Source organism: Columba livia, unplaced genomic scaffold, assembly GCF_036013475.1.
Source record: "Columba livia isolate bColLiv1 breed racing homer unplaced genomic scaffold, bColLiv1.pat.W.v2 Scaffold_2045, whole genome shotgun sequence".
Classification (NCBI taxonomy): Eukaryota; Metazoa; Chordata; class Aves; order Columbiformes; family Columbidae; genus Columba; species Columba livia.
This window is the reverse complement of record NW_027043193.1, coordinates 1-25,750: the sequence shown is the minus strand read 5'-3', so window position 1 is coordinate 25,750 and position 25,750 is coordinate 1. Positions and strand designations below refer to the sequence as shown.

The following is a 25,750-nucleotide window of genomic DNA, read 5'->3' as shown; positions in this document are numbered from 1 at the left end:
TGATGTCCCCATGATGTCCCCACGGTGTCCCCATGTCCCCCATGGTGTCCCCCGTGTCCCCAGGAGCGGAACGCAGAGAACGCCATCGAGGCGCTGAAGGAGCGACCTCCCCATAACGTCCCCATAACGTCCCCATGACCCCCCAATGTTCAAACCAATGTCCCCCATGGTGTCCCCATGGTGTCCCCAATGTCCCCATTGTCCCCATTGTCCCATTGACGTCCCTGTGGTGTCTCCCAATGTCCCGTTGACTCCCATAACGTCCCCATGACCCCCCAACTTTCTAACCAACATCCCCCATGGTGTCCCCATGATGTCCCCAATGTTCCCATGTCCCCAATTGTGTCCCCATGATGTCCCCATGTCCCCATTGTCCCCAATGTCCCATTGATGTCCCTGTGGTGTCTCCCAATGTCCCGTTGACTCCCCATAACGTCCCCATGACCCCCCCAACGTTCAAACCAACGTCCCCCATGGTGTCCCCATGATGTCCCCACGATGTCCCCATGTCCCCAATGGTGTCCCCAATGTCCCCATTGTCCCATTGACGTCCCTTTGGTGTCTCCCAATGTCCAATTCGCTCCCAATAACATCCCCATAACGTCCCCATAACGTCCCCATGACCCCCCAATGTTCAAACCAACGTCCCCCATGGTGTCCCCACGATGTCCCCATGTCCCCCATGGTGTCCCCAATGTCCCCGTGGTGTCCCCAGGAGCGGAACGCGGAGAACGCCATCGAGGCGCTGAAGGAGTACGAGCCCGAGATGGGCAAGGTCTACCGCGCCGACCGCAAGGCCGTGCAGAGGATCAAGGCGCGGGACCTGGTGCCCGGGGACATCGCCGAGGTGGCCGGTGAGGGACGCGGGGGACGGGGGGAGGGGGACACGGGGGGGGGGGGCGGGGGGAGGGGAGGGGGGAGAAACGGGGGAAAAATGGTGAAAAACGGGGGGGAAATGGCGAAAAAACGGTGAAGAAATGGGGGGAAATGGGGGGAAATGGGAGGAAGGGGACATGGGGGGATATGGGGACATGGGGGGACATGGGGACATGGGGGGATATGGGGACATGGGGGGACATAGGGACATATGGGGACACGGGGGGACATGGGGACATGGGGGACATGGGGACATGGGGGACATAGGGACATATGGGGACATGGGGGGACATGGGGTCATATGGACATATGGGGACATGGGGACACAGGGGGACATGGGGATATGGGGACATGGGGGGATATGGGGACATGGGGGACATGGGGTCATATGGGGGATATGGGGACATGGGGACATGTGGGACATGGGGACATATGGGGACATGGGGGACATGGGGTCATATGGGGGATATGGGGACATGGGGACATATGGGGACATGGGGACATGGGGTCATATGGGGATATGGGGACATGGGGACATTGGGGACATGGGGACATGGGGGATATGTGGGATATGGGGATATGGGGACATGGGGACACAGGGGAACATTGGGGACATGGGGACATGGGGGATATGGGGACATGGGGGACATGGGGACATGGGGACATGGGGGATATGGGGACATGGGGGACATGGGGACATGGGGACACAGGGGAACATTGGGGACATGGGGACATGGGGGATATGGGGACATGGGGGACATGGGGACATGGGGACACAGGGGAACATTGGGGACATGGGGACATGGGGGATACGGGGACATGGGGGACATGGGGACATGGGGGATATGGGGACATGGGGACATTGGGGACACTCAGGACGTGGTGGTGATGTGGGGATATGGGGACAATGGGCACATGGGGGAACGTTGGGGACACTGGGGACGTGGGGGGGACATGGGGATATGGGGGGACATGGGGTCATATGGGGGACACTGGGGACATGGGGACACTGGGGATATGGGGATATGGGGACATTGGGGGGACATGGGGATGTGGGGGGACGTGGGGATATGGGGACATGGGGACATGGGGATGTGGGGACATATGGGGGATATTGGGGACACTGGGGACATGGGGACATTAGGGACACTCAGGACATGGGGGGGACACGGGGATATGGGGGACATGGGGACATTTGGGATGTGGGGGTACAGGGACATTGGGGGACATCAGGGTGACCCCCGTGACCCCCGTGACCCCCGTGACCCCGTGTCCCCTCCCCCGCAGTGGGTGACAAGGTCCCGGCCGACATCCGCATCATCTCCATCAAATCCACGACCCTGCGGGTGGACCAGTCCATTCTCACCGGTACGGGGGGGGGGGACCAGTCCATTCTCACCGGTACGGGGGGGGATGGGATGGACCAGTCCATTCTCACGGGTACGGGGGGGTGGGATGGACCAGTCCATTCTCACCGGTACGGGGGGGGGTGGGATGGACCAGTCCATTCTCACCGGTACGGGGGGGGATGGGATGGACCAGTCCATTCTCACCGGTACGGGGGGGGGGGATGGACCAGTCCATTCTCACCGGTATGGGGGGGGGATGGACCAGTCCATTCTCACCGGTACGGGGGGGGATGGGATGGGATGGACCAGTCCATTCTCACCGGTACGGGGGGGGATGGACCAGTCCATTCTCACCGGTACGGGGGGGGGGATGGACCAGTCCATTCTCACCGGTACGGGGGGGGATGGGATGGGATGGACCAGTCCATTCTCACCGGTACGGGGGGGGGATGGGGTGGACCAGTCCATTTTCACCGGTACGGGGGGATGGGATGGACCAGTCCATTCTCACCGGTACCGGGGGTGTGGGGGGGATGGACCAGTCCATTCTGACCAGTAGCGGGGGGGTGGACCAGTCCATCCTCACCAGTACAAGGGGTGAGGTACAAGTACGTACCGGTCCGTGCTGGTCTGTGCTGGTCCATACTGGTCCATACTGGTCCGTACTGGTCCATACTGGTCCGTACTGGTCCATACTGGTCCGTACTGGTCCATACTGGTCCGTGCTGGTCCATACTGGTCCATACTGGTCCATACTGGTCCATACTGGCCCATACTGGTCCATACTGGTCCATACTGGTCCGTACCGGTCCGTGCTGGTCCGTGCTGGTCCGTACTGGTCCATACTGGTCCGTACTGGTCCATACTGGCCCATACTGGTCCATACTGGTCCGTACCGGTCCGTGCTGGTCCGTGCTGGTCCGTACTGGTCCATACTGGTCCGTGCTGGTCCATACTGGTCCGTACTGGTCCATACTGGTCCGTACTGGTCCGTACTGGTCCGTACTGGTCCATACTGGTCCGTACTGGTCCGTACTGGTCCGTACTGGTCCATACTGGTCCGTACTGGTGCAGGGGAGTCGGTGTCGGTGATCAAGCACACGGAGCCGGTTCCCGACCCCCGCGCCGTCAACCAGGACAAGAAGAACATGCTGTTCTCGGTCGGTGTCCCCAATGTCCCCATGTCCCCGTGTCCCCCCATTGTCCCCCTGTCCCCCTGTCCCCCTGTCCCCCTGTCCCCATGTCCTCATGTCCCCATGTCCCCCATGTCCCCCTGTCCCCCTGTCCCCATGTCCCCATGTCCCCCTGTCCCCATGTCCCCCATGTCCCCCATGTCCCCCTGTCCCCCTGTCCCCATGTCCCCCTGTCCCCCTGTCCCCATATCCCCATGTCCCCATGTCCCCCTGTCCCCATGTCCCCATGTCCCCATGTCCACATCATCCTCATCATCCCCATGTCCCCATTGTCCCCACCACCCCCCAATGTCCCCATCACCCCCAATGTCCCCACCACCCCCCAATGTCCCCATCACCCCCAATGTCCCCACCACCCCCCAATGTCCCCATCACCCCCATTGTCCCCACCACCCCCCAATGTCCCCATCACCCCCAATGTCCCCACCACCCCCAATGTCCCCACCACCCCCCAATGTCCCCATCACCCCCAATGTCCCCACCACCCCCATTGTCCCCACCACCCCCCAATGTCCCCATCACCCCCAATGTCCCCACCACCCCCATTGTCCCCACCACCCCCCAATGTCCCCATCACCCCCAATGTCCCCACCACCCCCCAATGTCCCCATCACCCCCAATGTCCCCATCACCCCCAATGTCCCCACCACCCCCATTGTCCCCACCACCCCCCAATGTCCCCATCACCCCCAATGTCCCCACCACCCCCCAATGTCCCCATCACCCCCAATGTCCCCACCACCCCCAATGTCCCCTGCACCCCCAATGTCCCCCCCACCCCCAATGTCCCCATCACCCCCAATGTCCCCAACCACCCCCACCATCCCCATGTCCCCAATGTCCCCACCACCCCCAATGTCCCCACCACCCCCACCACCCCCAATGCCCCCACCACCCCCAATGTCCCCATCACCCCCATGTCCCCAATGTCCCCATCACCCCCAATGTCCCCATCACCCCCACCATCCCCATGTCCCCAATGCCCCCATCACCCCCATGTCCCCAATGTCCCCACCATCCCCATGTCCCCAATGTCCCCCCCACCCCCAATGTCCCCATCACCCCCAATGTCCCCATCATCCCCAATGCCCCCACCATCCCCATGTCCCCAATGTCCCCTGCACCCCCAATGTCCCCATCACCCCCAATGTCCCCACCACCCCCACCATCCCCACCGTCCCCATTGTCCCCACCACCCCCAATGTCCCCAATGTCCCCAATGTCCCCATCACCCCCAATGCCCCCACCATCCCCATGTCCCCAATGCCCCCATCACCCCCATGTCTCCAATGTCCCCACCATCCCCAATGCCCCCATCACCCCAATGTCCCCACCATCCCCAATGCCCCCATCACCCCAATGTCCCCACCATCCCCATGTCCCCAATGTCCCCCCCACCCCCAATGCCCCCATCACCCCCATGTCCCCAATGCCCCCCCCACCCCCCCCATCCCCACCGTCCCCATTCCCCGTTGCCCCCCAGGGCACCAACATCGGCGCGGGCAAGGCCGTGGGCATCGTGGTGGCCACGGGGGTGAACACGGAGATCGGGAAGATCCGGGACGAGATGGCGGCCACGGAGCAGGACAAGACGCCGCTGCAGCAGAAGCTGGACGAGTTCGGCGAGCAGCTCTCCAAGGTCATCTCGCTCATCTGCGTGGCCGTGTGGCTCATCAACATCGGCCACTTCAACGACCCGGTGCACGGCGGCTCCTGGATCCGCGGCGCCATCTACTACTTCAAGATCGCCGTGGCGCTCGCCGTGGCCGCCATCCCCGAAGGTGGGCTCACGAGTGGCACCCGTGGCTCACAATGGTCGTATAGTGGCACCTATGCGGTCATAATGGTCGTATAGTGGCACCTATGGGGTCACAATGGTCATACAGTGGCACCCATGGGCTCACAATGGTCGTATAGTGGCACCTATGGGGTCATAGTGACCTTAGAGTGGCACCCATGGGCTCACAATGGTCATATAGTGGCACCCATGGGGTCACAATGGTCATATAGTGGCACCCATGGGCCCACAATGGTCATGTAGTGGCACCCATGGGGTCATAATGGTCATATAGTGGCACCCATGGGCTCACAATGATCGTATAGTGGCACCCATGGGGTCATAATGGTCATATAGTGGCACCCATGGGCTCACAATGATCGTATAGTGGCACCTATGGGCTCACAATGGTCATATAGCGGCGTCTATGGGGTCATAGTGACCTTAGAGTGGCACCCATGGGCTCACAATGGTCATATAGTGGCACCCATGGGCTCACAATGATCGTATAGTGGCACCCATGGGGTCATAATGGTCATATAGTGGCACCCATGGGCTCACAATGATCGTATAGTGGCACCCATGGGCTCATAATGGTCATATAGTGGCACCCATGGGGTCATAATGGTCGTATAGTGGCACCCATGGGGTCATAATGGTCATATAGTGGCACCCATGGGGTCATAATGGTCATATAGTGGCACCCATGGGGTCACAATGGTCATGTAGTGGCACCTATGGGATCGTAATGGTCATATAGTGGCACCTATGGGCTCACAATGGTCATATAGTGGCACTTGTGGGATCATAATGGTCATATAGTGGCACCTATGGGGTCATAGTGACCTTAGAGTGGCACCCATGGGGTCACAATGGTCATATAGTGGCACCCATGGGCTCACAATGGTCATATAGTGGCACCTATGGGATCATAATGGTCGTATAGTGGCACCTATGGGCTCACAATGGTCATATAGTGGCACCCATGGGGTCATAGTGGGCATATAGTGGCACCTATGGGATCGTAATGGTCATATAGCGGCGTCTATGGGGTCATAGTGACCTTAGAGTGGCACCCATGGGCTCACAATGGTCATATAGTGGCACCTATGGGGTCATAATGGTCATATAGTGGCACTTGTGGGATCATAATGGTCATATAGTGGCACCCATGGGCTCACAATGGTCATATAGTGGCACCTATGGGCTTCATGGGCTTCTGGTGGCACCTGTGGGGTCATCAGTGCCCTGGTGGCCACCCCATTGGACTGGTGGCCTCCCCATAGCTCTGTTGACCTCCCCATAGCTCTGTTGACCTCCCCATTGGGCTGGTGGCCACCCCATTGGACTGGTGGCCTCCCCATAGCTCTGTTGACCTCCCCATTGGACTGGTGGCCACCCCATTGGACTGGTGGCCACCCCATTGAGCCAGTGTCCTCCCCACTGGCCCGGTGGCCACCCCGCTGGCCCGGTGGCCCCCCCGGCGTCCTGACGGCGCCCCCGTTGCCCGCAGGGCTGCCGGCGGTGATCACGACGTGCCTGGCGCTGGGCACGCGGCGCATGGCCAAGAAGAACGCGATCGTGCGCAGCCTGCCGTCGGTGGAGACGCTGGGCTGCACCTCCGTCATCTGCTCCGACAAGACCGGCACGCTCACCACCAACCAGATGTCCGTCTGCAAGGTGCGCGGGGGGCGTTGGGTGGCTTGGGTGGCGTTGGGTGGTCTTGGTGGCATTGGGTGGTCTTGGGTGGTATTGGGTGGCATTAAGTGGTCTTGGTTGACCTTGGGTGGTCTTGGTGGTATTGGGTGGTCTTGGTGGTATTGGGTGGCATTGGGTGGTCTTGGTGGCATTGGGTGATTTTGGTGGCATTGGGTGGCATTAAGTGGTCTTGGGTGGTATTGGGTGGTCTTGGTGGCGTTGGGTGGCATTAAGTGGTCTTGGGTGGTATTGGGTGGCATTGGGTGGTCTTGGTGGCATTGGGTGGCATTAAGCGGTCTTGGTTGACCTTGGGTGGTCTTGTTGGCATTGGGTGGTCTTGGGTGGTATTGGGTGGCATTGGGTGGTCTTGGGTGGCATTGGGTGGCATTAAGCGGTCTTGGGTGGTATTGGGTGGTCTTGGTGACCTTGGTTGACCTTGGGTGGTCTTCGGTGGCGTTGGGTGGCATTAAGTGGTCTTGGGTGGTATTGGGTGGAATTGGGTGGTCTTGGTGGCATTGGGTGGTCTTGGTGGCATTGGGTGGCATTAAGCGGTCTTGGTTGACCTTGGGTGGTCTTGTTGGCATTGGGTGGTCTTGGGTGGTATTGGGTGGCATTGGGTGGTCTTGGTGGCATTGGGTGGCATTAAGTGGTCTTGGGTGGTATTGGGTGGTCTTGGTGGCCTTGGTTGACCTTGGGTGGCCTTGGTGGCATTGGGTGGTCTTCATTGACCTTGAGTAGTCTTGGGTGGTATCGGGTGGTCTTGGTGGCATTGGGTGGCATTAAGTGGTCTTGGGTAGCCTTGGTGGCCTTGGTTGGTCTTGGTTGGTCTTGGTTGGTCTTGGTTGGTCTTGGTTGCTCTTAGTTGATCTTGGGTGGCCTTGATTGGTCTTGGTCAATCTTGGGTGGTCTTGGGTGGCCCTGGTTGACCCTGAGTGGCCTTGGGTGGCCTTGGGTCATCTTGGGTGACCTTCTCCTGTCCCCAAGACCCCCTGCTGTCCCCTTGGGGTCCCAGTGTCCCCAAGAGCCCCCTGATGTCCCCCGTGTCCCCAGATGTTCATCGTGGACAAGGTGGAAGGCGACGTCTGCGCCCTCAACGAGTTCTCCATCACCGGCTCCACCTACGCGCCCGAGGGCGACGTGTGAGTGACACCGGGGGGACACCGGGTGACAACAACGGGTGACACGGGGACGTTGGGGGTCTTGGGGACATTGGGGGTCTTGGGGACATTGATTGACAAGGGGACGTTGGGGGTCTTGGGGATGTTGAGGGTCTTGGGGACACTGGTTGATAAGGGGACATTGGGGGGTTTTGGGGACATTGGGGGGTCTTGGGGATGTTGGTTGACAAGGGGACATTGGGGTGACAAGGGGACATTGGGGGTCTTGGGGACATTGGGGGTCTTGGGGACATTGATTGACAAGGGGACGTTGGGGTGACAAGGGAACATTGGGGTGACAAGGGGACGTTGGGGGTCTTGGGGACATTGGTTGATAAGGGGACATCGGGGGGACACGGGGACACTGTCCCCACTGTCCCCATCGCCCCCATCGTCCCAACGCCCCCATTACCCCCAATGTCCCCAATGTCTCCATCGCCCCCAATGTCCCCGATGTCACCATTGTCCCCATCATCCCAAATGTCCCCATCACCCCCATTGTCCCCATCGTCCCCAATGTCCCCATCGTCCCCAATGTCCCCATTGTCCCCAATGTCCCCATTGCTCCTGATGTCCCCATTGCCCCCAATGTCCCCATCATCCCCATCACCCTCACTGTCTCCATTGTCCCCATTGCCCCCATTGTCCCCAATGTCCCCATCGCCCCCATTGCCCCCAATGTCCCCATCGCCCCCATTGCTCCCAATGTCCCCATTGCCCCCAATGTCTCCATTGCCCCCCATGTCCCCGATGTCCCCATTGCCCCCAATGTCCCCATCATCCCCATTACCCCCACTGTCCCCATCGCCCCCATTGCTCCCAATGTCCCCATTGCTCCCAGTGTCCCCATCGCCCCCAATGTCCCCATTGCCCCCATTGCTCCCAACGTCCCCATTGCCCCCAACACCCCCATTGTCCCCAATGTCCCCGCTGTCCCCGACGTCCCCGCGTCCCCAGGCTGAAGCAGGAGAAGCACGTGAAGGCCGGGCAGTTCGACGGGCTGGTGGAACTGGCCACCATCTGCGCCCTGTGCAACGACTCGTCCCTCGACTACAACGAGGTGACCCCCGCGGCCCCTCCCCCGCCCCGTGTCCCCACCCCCCCCCCCGCCCACCCGGTGACACCGTCCGTGTCCCCAAGGCCAAGGGCGTGTACGAGAAGGTGGGGGAGGCGACGGAGACGGCGCTGACGTGTCTGGTGGAGAAGATGAACGTGTTCAACACCGACGTGCGCGGGCTCTCCAAGGTGGAGCGCGCCAACGCCTGCAACTCCGTGAGTGTCCCCGAGGGTCCCCAAGTGTCCCCAAGGGTCCCCAGGGGTCCCCAGGGGTCCCCAAGGCTTCACGGGTGTCCCCACTGCTCCCCGTGGCTCCCAGGGGCTGGTGGCCCCAGGTGTCTCCAAGTGTCTCCAGGTGGCCCCAAGTGTCCTCAAGGGTCCTCAGGTGTCCCCAAGTGTCCCAAGGGTCCCCAGGGGTCCCCAGGGGTCCCCAAGGCTTCACGGGTGTCCCCACTGCACCCCGTGGCTCCCAGGGGCTGGTGGCCCCAAGTGTCTCCAAGTGTCTCCAGGTGGCCCCAAGTGTCCTCAAGGGTCCTCAGGTGTCCCCAAGTGTCCCCGAGGGTCCCCAAGTGTCCCCAAGGGTCCCTAAGGGTCCCCAGGGGTCCCCAAGGCTTCACGGGTGTCCCCACTGCACCCCGTGGCTCCCAGGGGCTGGTGGCCCCAAGTGTCTCCTGGTGGCCCCGGGTGTCCCCATTGTTCCCATTGCCCCCATCACCCCCATTGTCCCCATCGCCCCCATTGTCCTCATCGCCCCCATTGTCCTCATTGTCCCCATCGCCCCCATTGTCCCCATTGTCCCCAATGTCCACATCACCCCCATTGCCCCCATCACCCCCATTGTCCCCATTGTCCCCACTGTCCCCATCGCCCCCATTGTCCCCATTGCCCCCATTGCCCCCATTGTCCCATTGCCCCCACTGTCCTCATCAACCCCTTTGTCCCCATTGTCCCCAATGTCCCCATTACCCCCATTGTTCCCATCGCCCCCACTGTCCCCATGTCCCCAATGTCCCCAGGTGATCAAGCAGCTGATGAAGAAGGAGTTCAGTGTCCCCATCACCCCCAATGTCCCCATTGCCCCCAATGTCCCTGTTTCCCCAATGTTCCCATTGCCCCCATTGCTCCCAATGTCCCCATCGCCCCCAATGTCCCCATCACCCCCAATGTCCCCATTGCCCCCAATGTCCCCAATGTCCCCATCACTCCCTATGTCCCCATCACCCCCAATGTCCCCATCGCCCCCAATGTCCCCATCACTCCCAATGTCCCCATCACTCCCAATGTCCCCATCACCCCCAATGTCCCCATTGCCCCCAATGTCCCCATCACCCCCAATGTCCCCACTGCCCCCAATGTCCCCATCACCCCCAATGTCCCCACTGCCCCCAATGTCCCCATCACCCCCAATGTCCCTGTTTCCCCAATGTCCCCATCACCCTCAATGTCCCCATCGCCCCCAATGTCCCCAATGTCCCCGCTGTCCCCGTGTCCGCAGGTGATCAAGCAGCTGATGAAGAAGGAGTTCACGCTGGAGTTCTCCCGTGACCGCAAGTCCATGTCTGTGTTCTGCTCCCCGGCCAAGGCCTCGCGCGCCGCCGTGGGCAACAAGATGTTCGTCAAGGTGGGGCCGGCGCCGCGTCACCGCGTCACCGTGTCACCATGTCACCGCGTCACCATGTCCCCGTGTCACCGCATCACCATGTCACCGCGTCACCATGTCACCATGTCCCCGTGTCACCGCATCACCGTGTCACCGCGTCACCATGTCCCCGTGTCACCATGTCCCCGTGTCCCCGTGTCACCGCGTCACCGCGTCACCATGTCACCATGTCCCCGTGTCACCGCGTCACCGTGTCACTGCGTCACCGCGTCACCACGTCACCGCGTCACTATGTCACCATGTCCCCGTGTCACCGCGTCACCGTGTCACCGCGTCACCGTGTCTCCGTGTCACCGCATCACCGCGTCACCGCGTCACCGTGTCACCGTGTCACCGCGTCACCATGTCACCATGTCACCGCATCACCTTGTCCCCATGTCACCATGTCACCACGTCACCGTGTCACCCTGTCACCGCGTCACTGTGTCACCGCGTCCCTGTGTCCCCATGTCCCACCATGTCCCCATGTCCCACCATGTCCCCATGTCCCCATGTCCCCCCACGTCCCACCGTGTCCCCATGTCCCATTGTGTCCCACCATGTCCCCATGTCCCCACGTCCCCACGTTCCACCATGTCCCCATGTCCCACCACATCCCCAAGTCCCACCGTGTCCCCATGTCCCATTGTGTCCCCCCACATCCCCATGTCCCACCCACGTTCCACCACGTCTCCATGTCCCGTTGTGTCCCACCATGTCCCCACATCCCCCCGTGTCCCCACGTCCCCACGCCCCCCCACATCCCCCCGTGTCCCCATGTCCCACCACGTCCCCATGTCCCCCCGTGTCCCCATGTCCCATTGTGTCCCACCACATCCCCATGTCCCCCCACATCCCACCACATCCCCAAGTCCCACCATGTCCCCATGTCCCACCCATGTTCCACCACGTCTCCATGTCCCATTGTGTCCCACCACGTCCCCATGTCCCCCCGCGTCCCCGTGTCCCCCCACGTCCCCACGTCCCCCCACACCCCCCCACATCCCCCCGTGTCCCCATGTCCCACCACGTCCCCACGCCCCCCCACGTCCCCCCGTGTCCCGCCCGCAGGGAGCCCCCGAGGGCGTCATCGACCGGTGCAACTACGTGCGCGTGGGCACGGCGCGCGTGGCGCTGACGCCGGCGGCCAAGGAGAAGATCCTGGGCGTGATCAAGGAGTGGGGCACGGGCCGCGACACGCTGCGCTGCCTGGCGCTGGCCACGCGCGACTCGCCGCCGCGCCGCGAGGACATGCTGCTCGAGGACTCCACGCGCTTCGCCGAGTACGAGGTGCGGGACGGGCCCCACGGGGGTCCAGAACCTTCTCGGGGGGTCTGGAGCCTACAAGACCGTCTAGAACCTCGTCAGGGGTTCTGGGGCCTACATGAGCATCTAGAACCTCCTCGGGGGTTCTGGGTCCTACATGACTGTCCAGAACCTTCTTGGGGGTTCTGGAGCCTAGAAGACCATCTAGAACCTCGTCAGGGGTTCTGGGGCCTACAAGACCATCTAGAACCTTCTCAGGGGTTCTGAATCCTACATGAGCATCTAGAACCTTCTCAGGGGTTCTGGAGCCTACAAGACCGTCTAGAACCTCGTCAGGGGTTCTGGGGCCTACATGGTTATCTAGAACCTCCTCGGGGGTTCTGGGGCCTACAAGACCATCTAGAACCTCATCAGGGGTTCTGGGGCCTACATGAGCATCTAGAACCTCCTCAGGGGTTCTTGGTCCTACATGGTCATCTAGAACCTCCTCGGGGGTTCTTGGTCCTGCATAGTCACCTAGAACGTTCTCAGGGGGTTCTGGGTCCTACAAGACCATCTAGAACCTCGTCAGGGGTTCTGGGGCCTACATGGTCATCTAGAACCTTCTTGGGGGTTCTGGGGCCTACAAGACCATCTAGAACCTTCTCAGGGGTTCTGAGTCCTACATGAGCATCTAGAACCTCCTCGGGGGTTCTTGGTCCTACATGAGCATCTAGAACCTCCTCGGGGGTTCTGGGTCCTACATGACTGTCTAGAACCTCCTCGGGGGTTCTTGGTCCTGCATAGTCACCTAGAACGTTCTCAGGGGGTTCTGGGTCCTACAAGACCATCTAGAACCTCATCAGGGGTTCTGGGGCCTACATGGTCATCTAGAACCTTCTCAGGGGTTCTGAGTCCTACATGAGCATCTAGAACCTCCTCGGGGCTTCTGGGTCCTACATGACTGTCCAGAACCTTCTTGGGGTTCTGGAGCCTACAAGACCATCTAGAACCTCGTCAGGGGTTCTGGGGCCTACATGAGCATCTAGAACCTCCTCGGGGGTTCTTGGTCCTACATGACCATCCAAAGCCTCCTCAGGGGTTCTGGGGCTTACATGAGCATCTAGAACCTCGTCAGGGGTTCTGGGGCCTACAAGACCATCTAGAACCTCATCAGGGGTTCTGGGGCCTACATGGTCACCTAGAACCTCCTCGGGGGTTCTTGGTCCTACATAGTCACATAGAACGTTCACAGGGGGGTTCTGGGTCCTACAAGACCATCTAGAACCTTGTCAGGGGTTCTGGGGCCTACATGGTCATCTAGAACCTTCTCGTGGGGTCCTGAGTCCTACATGACTGTCTAGAACCTTCTCAGGGGTTCTGAGTCCTACATGAGCATCTAGAACCTCCTCGGGGATTCTGGGTCCTACATGAGCATCTAGAACCTCCTCGGGGGTTCTTGGGTCTACATGAGCATCTAGAACCTCCTCGGGGTGGTCCAGGCCCTACATGAGCATCTAGGACCCATATAAGGGTCCACAATGTCCCGTTCTCTTGGGTCTGTCTATATGGAGCACCTCGAGCCTTCTTGTGTTTGGTCCTGGTCCTACAAGGATCCATATCGTCCCATTCTCTTGAGTTCTTGGTCCTACTTGACCTCTAGAACCTTCTTGAGTTGGTTCCTGCCCTACAAAGGACCCATTATTATGGTTTTTGGTCCACATGGAGCACCTAGAACCTTCTTGAGTTGGTTCCTGGCCCTACAAAGGACCCATTATTATGGTTTTTGGTCCCACATGACCACCTAGAACCTTCTTGAGTTGGTTCCTGGCCCTACAAAGACACCATTATTATGGTTCTTGGCCCCACATGGACATCTAGAACTTCTTGGTGTTCCTGTCCTACAAAGACCCCATTATTATGGTTTTTGGTCCACATGGAGCACCTAGAACCTTCTTGGGTTGGTTCCTGGCCCTACAAAGACCCCATATTACGGTTCTTGGCCCCTATATGGAACACCTAGAACCTTCTCCACCCCCCCAGACCGACCTGACGTTCGTGGGCTGCGTGGGGATGCTGGACCCCCCCCGCAAGGAGGTGATGGGCTCCATCCGGCTGTGCCGCGACGCCGGCATCCGCGTCATCATGATCACGGGCGACAACAAGGGCACGGCCATCGCCATCCTGCCGCCGCATCGGCATCTTCGGCTGAGGACGAGGACGTGGCCGGAAGGCGTACACGGGCCGCGAGTTCGACGACCTGCCGCCGGCCGAGCAGCGCGAGGCGTGCCGCCGGGTCGTGCTGCTTCGCGCGCGTCGAGCCCGCCCACAAGTCCAAGATCGTCGAGTTCCTGCAGTCCTTCGACGAGATCACCGCCATGGTGAGGGCTCCGGGGTCCCCCGTGGGGCTGAGGGTGGGTTTGGGGTCCACCATGGGTCTATGGTGGGGTTTGGGGTCCACCATGGGTCTGTGGTGGGGTTTGGGGTCCACCATGGGTCTATGGTGGGGCTGGGGGTCTCCCATGGGTCTATGGTGGGGTTTGGGGTCCGACCATGGGTCTATGATGGGGCTGGGGTCTCCCATGGCTCTATGGTGGGGTTGGGGTCTCCCATGGGTCTGTGATGGGGTTTGGGGTCCACCATGGGTCTATGGTGGGGTTGGGGGTCCACCATGGGTCTATGGTGGGTTTGGGGTCCACCATGGGTCTATGGTGGGGTTGGGGTCTCCCATGGGTCTGTGATGGGGTTTGGGGGTCCACCATGGGTCTATGGTGGGGCTGGGGGTCTACCATGGGTCTATGGTGGGGTTTGGGGTCCACCATGGGGCTGAGGTGGGGTTTGGGGTCCACCATGGGTCTGTGATAGGGTTTGGGGTCCACCATGGGTCTATGGTGGGGTTTGGGGTCTACCATGGGTCTGTGATGGGTTTTGGGTCCACCATGGGTCTATGATGGGCTGGGGTCTCCCATGGGTCTATGGTGGGGTTGGGGTCTCCCATGGGTCTGTGATGGGGTTTGGGGTCCACCATGGGTCTATGGTGGGGTTTGGGTCTACCATTGAGCCAAGGTCATGTTGGGTCTCCCATGGGTCTATGGTGGGTTTGCACTCTACCGTGGAGCTGAGGTCATGTTGGGGTCTACCATGGGGCTGAGGTGGGTTTGGGGTCTACCATGGTCTATGGTGGGGTTTGGGGTCCTCCATGGGTCTATGGTGGGGCTGGGGTCTACCATGGAGCTAGGTCATGTTGGGTCCACCATGGGTCTATGATGGGGTTTGGGGGTCTCCCATGGGTCTATGGTGGGGTTGGGTCTACAATAGATCTGAGATGGGTTTGCACTCTACCATTGAGCCAAGGTCATGTGGGGTCCACCATGGGTCTGTGATGGGGTTTGGGGTCTCCCATGGGTCTATGGTGGGGTTTGGGGTCTACCATGGGTCTATGGTGGGGTTGGGTCTCCCATGGTCTGTGATGGGTTTGGGGTCCACCATGGGTCTATGGTGGGGTTGGACTCTACCATGGAGCTGAGGTCATGTTGGGGTCTCCCATGGGTCTATGGTGGGTTTGGGGTCTACAATAGATCTGAGGTGATCACAGATCTGCTGTGGGTTTGGGGTCCATGTGGATCTCCTGAGGTGGGTATTTGGGGTCCATGTGGATCTCCTGAGGTGGGTTTGGGGTCCATGTGGATCTCACGTGGGTTTGGGGTCCATGGTGGATCTCATGCGGGTTTTGGGGTCCATGTGGATCTCACGTGGGCTTTGGGGTCCATGTGGATCTCACGTGGTTTGGGGTCCATGGTGGATCTCACGTGGGTTTTGGGGTCCATGGTGGATCTCACATGGGTTTTGGGGTCCATGGTGGATCTCACGCGGGTTTTGGGGTCCATGTGGATCTCACGCGGGTTTTGGGGTCCATGGTGGATCTCACGTGGGTTTTTGGGGTCTATCACAGATCTGCTGTGGGTTTGGGGTCCATGTGGATCTCCTGAGGTGGTTTTTGGGGTCCATGTGGATCTCCTGAGGTGGGTTTGGGGTCCATGTGGATCTCACGTGGGTTTTGGGGTCTATCACAGATCTGAGGTGGTTTTGGGGTCCATGTGGATCTCACGCGGTTTTGGGTCCATGTGGATCTCACGTGGGTTTTGGGGTCCATGTGGATCTCACGTGGTTTTGGGGTCCATGTGGATCTCACGTGGGTTTTGGGGTCTATCACAGATCTGAGGTGGGTTTTGGGGTCCATGTGATCTCCTGAGGTGGTTTTGGGGTCCATGTGGATCTCACGTGGTTTGGGGTCCATGGTGGATCTCACGTGGGTTTTGGGGTCCATGGTGGATCTCATGTGGGTTTTGGGGTCTATCACAGATCTGCTGTGGGTTTTGGGTCCATGTGGATCTCCTGAGGTGGTTTTTGGGGTCCATGTGGATCTCCTGAGGTGGGTTTGGGGTCCATGATGGATCTCACGTGGGTTTTGGGGTCCATGGTGGATCTCACGTGGTTTGGGGTCCATGTGGATCTCACGTGGGTTTTGGGGTCCATGTGGATCTCACGTGGTTTGGGGTCCATGTGGATCTCACGTGGTTTTGGGGTCCATGGTGGATCTCACGTGGGTTTTGGGGTCCATGGTGGATCTCACGTGGGTTTTGGGTCCATGGTGATCTCACGTGGTTTTGGGGTCCATGTGGATCTCACGTGGGTTTTGGGGTCCATGTGGATCTCACGTGGGTTTTGGGGTCCATGGTGGATCTCCTGAGGTGGGTTTTGGGTCCATGGTGGATCTCACGTGGGTTTTGGGGTCCATGGTGGATCTCATGTGGGTTTTGGTGTCCATGGTGGATCTCACGTGGGTTTGGGGTCCATGATGGATCTCCTGAGGTGGGTTTTGGGGTCCATGGTGGATCTCACGTGGGTTTTGGGGTCCATGTGGATCTCACGTGGGTTTTGGGGTCTATCACAGATCTGAGGTGGGTTTTGGGGTCCATGTGGATCTCACGTGGGTTTTGGGGTCCATGTGGATCTCACGTGGGTTTTGGGGTCCATGTGGATCTCACGTGGTTTTTGGGGTCTATCACAGATCTGAGGTGGTTTGGGGTCCATGGTGATCTCACGTGGGTTTGGGGTCCATGGTGGATCTCACGTGGGTTTTGGGGTCTATCACAGATCTGAGGTGGGTTTTGGGTCCATGTGGATCTCACGCGGGTTTTGGGTCCATGTGGATCTCACGCGGGTTTGGGTGCACGTGGATCTCTCACGCGTCGGCGTCCCCAGACGGGTGACGGCGTGAACGACGCGCCGGCGCTGAAGAAGGCGGAGATCGGCATCGCCATGGGCTCCCGGCACCGCCGTGGCCAAGACGGCGTCCGAGATGGTGCTGGCGGACGACAACTTCTCCACCATCGTGGCGGCCGTGGAGGAGGGGCGCGCCATCTACAACAACATGAAGCAGTTCATCCGCTACCTCATCTCCTCCAACGTGGGGGAGGTGGTCTGGTGAGCCCCCAGTCCTCCCAGTCCTCCCAGTCCATCCCAGTCCATCCCAGTTCAGTCCATCCCAGTTCAGTCCATCCCAGTCCATCCCAGTCCATCCCAGTCCATCCCAGTTCAGTCCTGTCCATCTCAGTCCGTCCCAGTCCATCCCAGTTCAGTCCATCCCAGTTCAGTCCATCCCAGTCCATCCCAGTCCATCCCAGTCCATCCCAGTCCATCCCAGTTCAGTCCTGTCCATCTCAGTCCGTCCCAGTCCATCCCAGTTCAGTCCATCCCAGTTCAGTCCATCCCAGTCCATCTCAGTCCATCCCAGTCCATCCGCAGTCCATCCCAGTTCAGTCCTGTCCATCTCAGTCCGTCCCAGTCCATCCCAGTTCAGTCCATCCCAGTTCAGTCCATCCAGTCCATCCCAGTCCATCCCAGTCCATCCCAGTCCATCCAGTTCAGTCCTGTCCATCTCAGTCCGTCCAGTCCATCCCAGTTCAGTCCCATCCCAGTTCAGTCCATCCCAGTCCATCTCAGTCCATCCCAGTCCATCCCAGTTCATCCGCTACCTCATCTCCTCCAACGTGGGGGAGGTGGTCTGGTGAGCCCCCAGTCCTCCCAGTCCATCCCAGTCCACCCCAGTTCAGTCCATCCCAGTTCAGTCCAGTCCGTCCCAGTCCATCCCAGTCCATCCCAGTCCTCCCAGTCCATTCCAGTCCATCCCAGTCCATCCCAGTCCATCCCAGTCCATCCCAGTCCATCCCAGTTCATCCGCTACCTCATCTCCTCCAACGTGGGGGAGGTGGTCTGGTGAGCCCCCAGTCCATCCCAGTCCATCCCAGTTCAGTCCATCCCAGTTCAGTCCTTCCCAGTTCAGTCCATCCCAGTCCATCCCAGTTCAGTCCAGTCCATCCCAGTCCATCCCAGTGACCTCCCAGTTCAGTCCATCTCAGTCCATCCCAGTTCCTCCATGTCCCCTCCCCCACCCCCCATTCCCCCCCAGTTCCCCTTCCCCACCCCCCCAGTTCCTCCCTCCTTCCCCACCATGACCCCTCCCCATCCCCCACCCCACCCCCCCACCCCATCCCCCACCCCATCCCTTCCCCCATCCCCCACCCCATCCCCCACCCCATCCCCCACCCCATCCCATCCCCATCCCCCCATCCCCTCCCTCACCTCCATCCCCCACCATGACCCGTGTTCCCCATCCCCCACCCCTCCCCCTCCCCCACCCCCATCCCCTCCCCACCCTGACCTGTGCCCCCTCCCCCCCTCCCCCCATCATCTTCCTGACGGCGGCGCTGGGGCTGCCCGAGGCGCTGATCCCCCCTCCCCCACCCCATCCCCTCCCCACCCCCATCCCCCACCCCCACCCCATCCCATCCCCCCCATCCCCCACCCCTCCCCATCCCCCGCCCCATCCCATCCCCTCCCCCATCCCTCCCCCACCCTGACTCTGTGTTCCCCATCCCCCACCCCAGCATCTTCCTGACGGCGGCGCTGGGGCTGCCCGAGGCGCTGATCCCCCATCCCCCACCCCATCCCCTCCCCATCCCCTCCCCCACCACAACCTGTGACCCCTCCCCCATCCCCCACCCTGACCTGTGTTCCCCATCCCCCATCCCCCTACCCCATCCCATCCCTTCCCCCATTCCCCCCTCCCCCTCCCCCACCCCATCCCCTCCCCCACCCTGACCTGTGCCCCCTCCCCCACCCCAGCATCTTCCTGACGGCGGCGCTGGGGCTGCCCGAGGCGCTGATCCCCCATCCCCCACCCCTCCCCCATCCCATCCCCCATCCCCCACCCCATCCCCTCCCCCACCCTGACCTGTGCCCCTCCCCCACCCCCACCCCATCCCCTCCCCCACCCTGACCTGTTCCCCTCCCCCAGCATCTTCCTGACGGCGGCGCTGGGGCTGCCCGAGGCGCTGATCCCCCATCCCCCACCCCATCCCCTCCCCCCATCCCCCATCCCCACCCCCCATCCCTATCCCATCCCCATCCCCCTGTCCACACCCCCACCCCCTCCCCCATCCCCTCCCCCACCATGACCTGTGTTCCCCATCCCCATCCCCCACCCCCCACCCCATCCATCCATCCCATCCCATCCCATCCCATCCCATCCCCCACCCCTCCCCCTCCCCCATCCCCCTCCCCCACCACAACCTGTGACCCCTCCCCCACCCTGACCTGTGTTCCCCCTCCCCACCCCAGCATCTTCCTGACGGCGGCGCTGGGGCTGCCCGAGGCGCTGATCCCCCATCCCCCACCCCATCCCCTCCCCCACCCTGACCTGTGTTCCCCATCCCCCACCCCCATCCATCCCCTCCCCCACCCTAACCTGTGACCCCTCCCCCCCTCCCCCCAGCATCTTCCTGACGGCGGCGCTGGGGCTGCCCGAGGCGCTGATCCCCATCCCCCACCCCTCCCCCATTCCCTCCCCCATCCCCCACCCCACCCCCACCCTGACCTGTGTTCCCCTCCCCCCCCCCAGCATCTTCCTGACGGCGGCGCTGGGGCTGCCCGAGGCGCTGATCCCGGTGCAGCTGCTCTGGGTGAACCTGGTGACCGACGGGCTCCCGGCCACGGCGCTCGGCTTCAACCCGCCCGACCTGGACATCATGGACAAGCCGCCGCGCAGCCCCAAGGAGCCGCTCATCAGCGGCTGGCTCTTCTTCCGCTACCTCGCCATCGGCGGTGAGCCCGGCCGCGCGGGGGACGGGCAGGCCCCAGGTGGGCCTGGGGTAGGCCCGAGGTAGGCCCAAGGTAGGCCTAAGATAGGCCTGGGGGTAGGCCTGAGGTGGGCCTGGGTAGGCCCGAGTAGGCCCAAGGTAGGCCCAAGATAGGCCTGGGGTAGGCCCGAGGTAGGCCCAAGGTGGGCCTGAAGTAGGCCTGAGGTGGGCCTGAGGTGGGCCTGGGCTAGGCCCGAGGTAGGCCCAAGATAGGCCTAAGATAGGCCTGGGGTAGGCCCAAGGTAGGCCTAAGATAGGCCTGGGGGTAGGCCCGAGGTAGGCCCAAGGTAGGCCTAAGATAGGCCTGGGGTAGGCCCAAAGTAGGCCTGGGGGTGGGCCCAAGGTAGGCCCAAAGTAGGCCTGGGGGTACGCCTGAAGTAGGCCTGGGGTAGGCCCAAGGTAGGCCTAAGATAGGCCTGGGGTAGGCCCAAAGTAGGCCTGAGGTGGGCCCAAGTTAGGCCCAAAGTAGGCCTGGGATGGGGCTGGGGTGGGCCTGAAGTAGGCCCAAGGTAGGCCTGGGCTAGGCCCAAGGTAGGCCTAAGATAGGCCTGGGGTAGGCCCAAAGTAGGCCTGGGGGTAGGCCTGAGGGTGGGCCTGGGGGTGGGCCCAAGGTAAGCCTGGGGTAGGCCCAAGGTAGGCCTAAGATAGGCCTGGGGTAGGCCTGAGGGTGGGCCTGGGGGTAGGCCCAAGGTAGGCCTAAGGTGGGCCTGAAGTAGGCCCAAAGTAGGCCTGGGGGTGGGCCCAAGGTAGGCCTAAGATAGGCCTGGGGGTAGGCCTGAGGGTAGGCCTGGGGGTAGGCCCAAGGTAAACCTGGGTAGGCCCAAGGTAGGCCTAAGGTGGGCCTGAAGTAGGCCCAAAGTAGGCCTGGGGGTGGGCCCAAGGTAGGCCTAAGATAGGCCTGGGGTAGGCCCGAGGTAGGCCCAAGGTGGGCCTGAAGTAGGCCTGAAGTAGGCCTGGGGTAGGCCCAAAGTAGGCTTGAGGTGGGCCAAGTTAGGCCCAAAGTAGGCCTGGGGGTGGGCCCAAGTTAGGCCCAAAGTAGGCCTGGGGTAGGCCTAAGATAGGCCTGGGGGTAGGCCTGAGGGTGGGCCTGGGGTAGGCCCAAGGTAAACCTGGGGTAGGCCCAAGGTAGGCCTAAGGTGGGCCTGAAGTAGGCCCAAAGTAGGCCTGGGGGTGGGCCCAAGGTAGGCCTAAGATAGGCCTGGGGTAGGCCCGATGTAGGCCCAAGGTAGGCCTAAGATAGCCTGAGGTAGGCCCAAGGTGGGCCTGAAGTAGGCCTAGGGGTGGGCCTGGAGGTAGGCCTGAAGTAGGCCCAAGGTAGGCCTGAGGTGGGCCTAAAGTGGGCCTGAGGTAGGCCCGGGGTAGGCCCAAAGTGGGCCTGGGGGTGGGCCCAAGGTAGGCCCAAAGTAGGCCTGAAGTAGGCCTGGGGGTAGGCCCAGAGTGGGCCTGGGGGTAGGCCTGAGGTGGACCTGAAGTGGGCCTGGGGTAGGCCTTAAGCTAGGCCTAGCATAGGCCCAAAGTAGGCCTGGGGTAGGCCCAAGGTAGGCCTGAGGGTGGGCCTGACAGTAGGGCTGGAGTTAGGCCCAAAGTGGGCCTGGCATAGGCCTGAGCGTGGCCCTGGAGTTAGGCCCAAGTTAGGCCCAAAGTAGGCCTGGGGGTAGGCCTGGGTAGGCCCAAAATAGGCCTGAGGGTGGGCCTGGAGTTAGGCCCAGGGCGGGCCCAGGGGAGGCCCAAGGTAGGCCTAAGGTAGGCCAAGGTGTCCCGGTGTCTGTCCCCGTGTCCCCGCTGCCGTCCGTCTGTCCCGCTGACGCCGTCCGTCCGTCCGTCCGCAGGGTACGTGGGGGCGGCCACGGTGGGGGCGGCCGCCTGGTGGTTCCTGTACGCCGAGGACGGGCCCAGCGTCACCTACCACCAGCTGGTGAGCGCCGCGGTGTCCCCAACGTCCCACGGTGTCCCCACGGTGTCCCCAACGTCCACGGTGACCCCACGGTGTCCCCATCGTCCCCATGGCCACCCCAACGTCCCCATGGTGTCCCCACGGTGTCCCCACGGTGTCCCCATCATCTCCGTGGTGTCCCATGGTGTCCACAATGTCCCCACGGTGTCCCCAACGTCCCCATGGTGTCCCCAAGGTCCCCACGGTGTCCCCATCATCCCCATGGCCACCCCAACATCCCATGGTGAACCCATGGTGTCCCCAATGTCCCCACGGTGTCCCATGGTGTCCCCGTCATCTCCGTGGTGTCCCCAACGTCCCATGGTGTCCCCATGGTGACCCCACGGTGTCCCCAAGGTCCCCACGGTGTCCCCACGGTGTCCCCAACGTCCCATGGCCACCCAACATCCCATGGTGACCCCACGGTGTCCACAATGTCCCACGGTGTCCCATCATCTCCGTGGTGTCCACAATGTCCCCACGGTGTCCCCAAGGTCCCCACGGTGTCCCCTGTGGTGTCCCAATGTCCCCAATGTCCCCATGGTGTCCCATCGTCCCCATGGCCACCCCAAGGTCCCATGGTGTCCCCACCACCCCCATGTGACCCCAAGGTCCCCGGGTAGACCTGGGGACCCCAAGATCCCCATGGTGTCCCCAATGTCCCCATGGTGTCCCCAAGGTCCCCATGGTGACCCCAATGTCCCCATGGTGACCTTGTCATCCCATGGTGACTCCAAGGTCCCCATGGTGTCCCCACCGTCCCCACGGTGTCCCCATCGTCCCATGGCCACCCCAACGTCCCCATGGTGTCCCCAACGTCCCCATGGTGACCCCAAGGTCCCCATGGTGTCCCCACCACCCCCATGGTGACCCCAAGGTCCCTGGGTAGACCTGGGGACCCCAAGATCCCCATGGTGTCCCCAATGTCCCCATGGTGTCCCCAAGGTCCCCATGGTGTCCCCACCACCCCCATGGTGACCCCAAGGTCCCCAGGTAGACCTGGGGAACCCAAGATCCCCATGGTGTCCCAATGTCCCCATGGTGTCCCCAACATCCCCATGGTGTCCCCACCACCCCCATGGTGACCCCAAGGTCCCCGGGTAGACCTGGGACCCCAAGATCCCCATGGTGACCCCAATGTCCCCATGGTGACCTTGTATCCATGGTGTCCCCACCACCCCCATGGTGACCCCAAGGTCCCTGGGTAGACCTGGGGACCCCAAGATCCCCATGGTGACCCCAATGTCCCCATGGTGACCTTGTCATCCCATGGTGACCCCAAGGTCCCCATGGTGTCCCCACCGTCCCCACGGTGTCCCCATCGTCCCATGGCCACCCCAACGTCCCCATGGTGTCCCCAACGTCCCCATGGTGACCCCAAGGTCCCCGGGTAGACCTGGGGACCCCAAGATCCCCATGGTGTCTCCAAGGTCCCCGGGTAGACCTGGGGACCCCGAGGTCCCCATGGTGGCCTTGTCATCCCAGGGTGACCCCAAGGTCCCCGTGGTGTCCCCAAGGTCCCCACAGTGTCCCTAAGGTCCCATGGTGTCCCCCCCACCCTATTGCCACGCCAGGTCCCCATCGTCCCCATGATGACCCCAACACCCCATGGTGACCCCCAAGATCCCCATGGTGTCCCCAACACCCCATGGTGACCCCAAGATCCCGGGTAGACCTGGGGACCCCAAGGTCCCCATGGTGGCCTTGTCATCCCATGGTGACCCCAAGGTCCCCATGGTGTCCCCACCACCCCCATGGTGACCCCAAAACCCCCAGGTAGACCTGGGGACCCCGAGGTCCCCATGGTGGCCTTGTCATCCCAGGGTGACCCCAAGGTCCCCATGGTGTCCCCAAGGTCCCCATGGTGTCCCCAAAATCCCCGGGTAGACCTGGGGACCCCAAGGTCCCCATGGTGGCCTTGTCATCCCAGGGTGACCCCAAGGTCCCCATGGTGTCCCCACCACCCCCATGGTGACCCCATATCCCCATGGTCACTCCAGGTCCCCATGGTGACCCCACCACCCCCATGGCCACCCCAACGTCCCCACAGTGTCCCCATCATCTCCATGGTGTCCCCACCACCCCCATGGTGACCCAAGATCCCCGGGTAGACCTGGGGACCCCGAGGTCCCCATGGTGGCCTTGTCATCCCAGGGTGACCCAAGATCCCAATGGTGTCCCCATCATCCATGGTGACCCCAGGGTCCTCAGGTAGACCTGGGACCCCAAGGTCCCCATGGTGTCCCCACCACCCCCATGGTGTCCCCAAGGTCCCCATGGTGTCCCCCCACCCCCATGGTTTCTCCCCACTCCATGGCCACTCCAGGTCCCCCATGGTGTCCCCACCACCCCCATGGTGACCCCAAGGTCCTCGGGTAGACCTGGGGACATTAAGGTCCCCATGGTGGCCTTGTCACCCCATGGCCACCCCAGGTCCCCCATGGTGTCCCCACCACCCCCAAGATCCCCATGGTGACCCCACCACCCTCATGGTGTCCTCATCATCCCCATGGTGTCCCCACCACCCCCAAGGTCCCATGGTGTCCCCACCACCCCCATGGCCACCCCAGGTCCCCATGGTGTCCCCAAGGTCCCATGGTGTCCCCCCCACCCCCATGGTGACCCCAAAACCCCCAGGTAGACCTGGGGACCCCGAGGTCCCCATGTTAGCCTTGTCATCCCAGGGTGACCCAAGATCCCAATGGTGTCCCCATCATCCATGGTGTCCCCAAGGTCCCCATGGTGTCCCCAAGGTCCCCATGGTGTCCCCAAAATCCCCGGGTAGACCTGGAGACCCCAAGGTCCCCATGGTGGCCTTGTCATCCCAGGGTGACCCCAAGATCCCAATGGTGTCCCCATCATCCATGGTGACCCCAGGGTCCTCAGGTAGACCTGGGGACGCCAAGATCCCCACAGTGTTCCACTGTCCCCATGGCCACCCAAGGTCCCCATGGTGACCCCAACGTCCCCATGGTGACCCCAACGTCCCCGGGGTGTCCCCATCATCCATGGTGACCCCAGGGTCCTCAGGTAGACCTGGGGACCCCAAGGTCCCCATGGTGTCCCCACCACCCCCAAGATCCCCATGGTGACCCCACCACCCCCATGGTGACCCCACCACCCCCAAGGTCCCCATGGTGTCCCCCCCACCCCCGCGGCGTCCCCCCGCGGTGACGGCGCCCCTGGTGCCCGCAGACGCACTTCATGCAGTGCACGGAGCACAACGTGGAGTTCGAGGGGCTGGACTGCGACATCTTCGAGTCGCCGGTGCCCATGACCATGGCGCTGTCCGTGCTCGTCACCATCGAGATGTGCAACGCGCTCAACAGGTACGGCCGCCCCGCCGACCCCCTTCCTTGGCCCATTGACCCCATTGGTTGACCCATTGACCCATTGGTTGACCCATCAACACCATCGACACCATTGAGTGACCCGTTGACACCACTGACCCCGTTGATTGACCCATTGACCCCGTTGATTGACCCATTGACACCATTGATTGACCCATTGACACCATTGACACCACTGACCCCGTTGATTGACCCATTGACCCCGTTGATTGACCCATTGACACCATTGATTGACCCATTGACCCCATTGACACCACTGACCCCATTGATTGACCC

General features: G+C 61.8%; 1 protein-coding gene across 1 annotated transcript in view; it reads left to right on the top strand.

Moving 5' to 3' along the window:
* Positions 1-25,520, top strand: part of LOC102089024 (sarcoplasmic/endoplasmic reticulum calcium ATPase 1-like) — a 31,595-nt gene extending 6,075 nt beyond the window's left edge. Inside the window, 18 exon segments of the mRNA XM_065048128.1 lie at positions 716-854; positions 2,164-2,244; positions 3,300-3,385; positions 4,902-5,199; positions 6,709-6,875; positions 7,944-8,032; positions 9,008-9,110; positions 9,191-9,322; positions 10,602-10,727; positions 11,817-12,035; positions 14,034-14,174; positions 14,176-14,286; positions 14,288-14,371; positions 17,256-17,321; positions 17,323-17,477; positions 19,954-20,156; positions 22,021-22,106; positions 25,320-25,520. Of these exon segments, the coding sequence (XP_064904200.1) occupies positions 716-854; positions 2,164-2,244; positions 3,300-3,385; positions 4,902-5,199; positions 6,709-6,875; positions 7,944-8,032; positions 9,008-9,110; positions 9,191-9,322; positions 10,602-10,727; positions 11,817-12,035; positions 14,034-14,174; positions 14,176-14,286; positions 14,288-14,371; positions 17,256-17,321; positions 17,323-17,477; positions 19,954-20,156; positions 22,021-22,106; positions 25,320-25,505 (2,472 nt within the window). The 3' untranslated portion in view covers positions 25,506-25,520.
* The last annotated feature ends 230 nt before the right edge of the window (positions 25,521-25,750 follow it).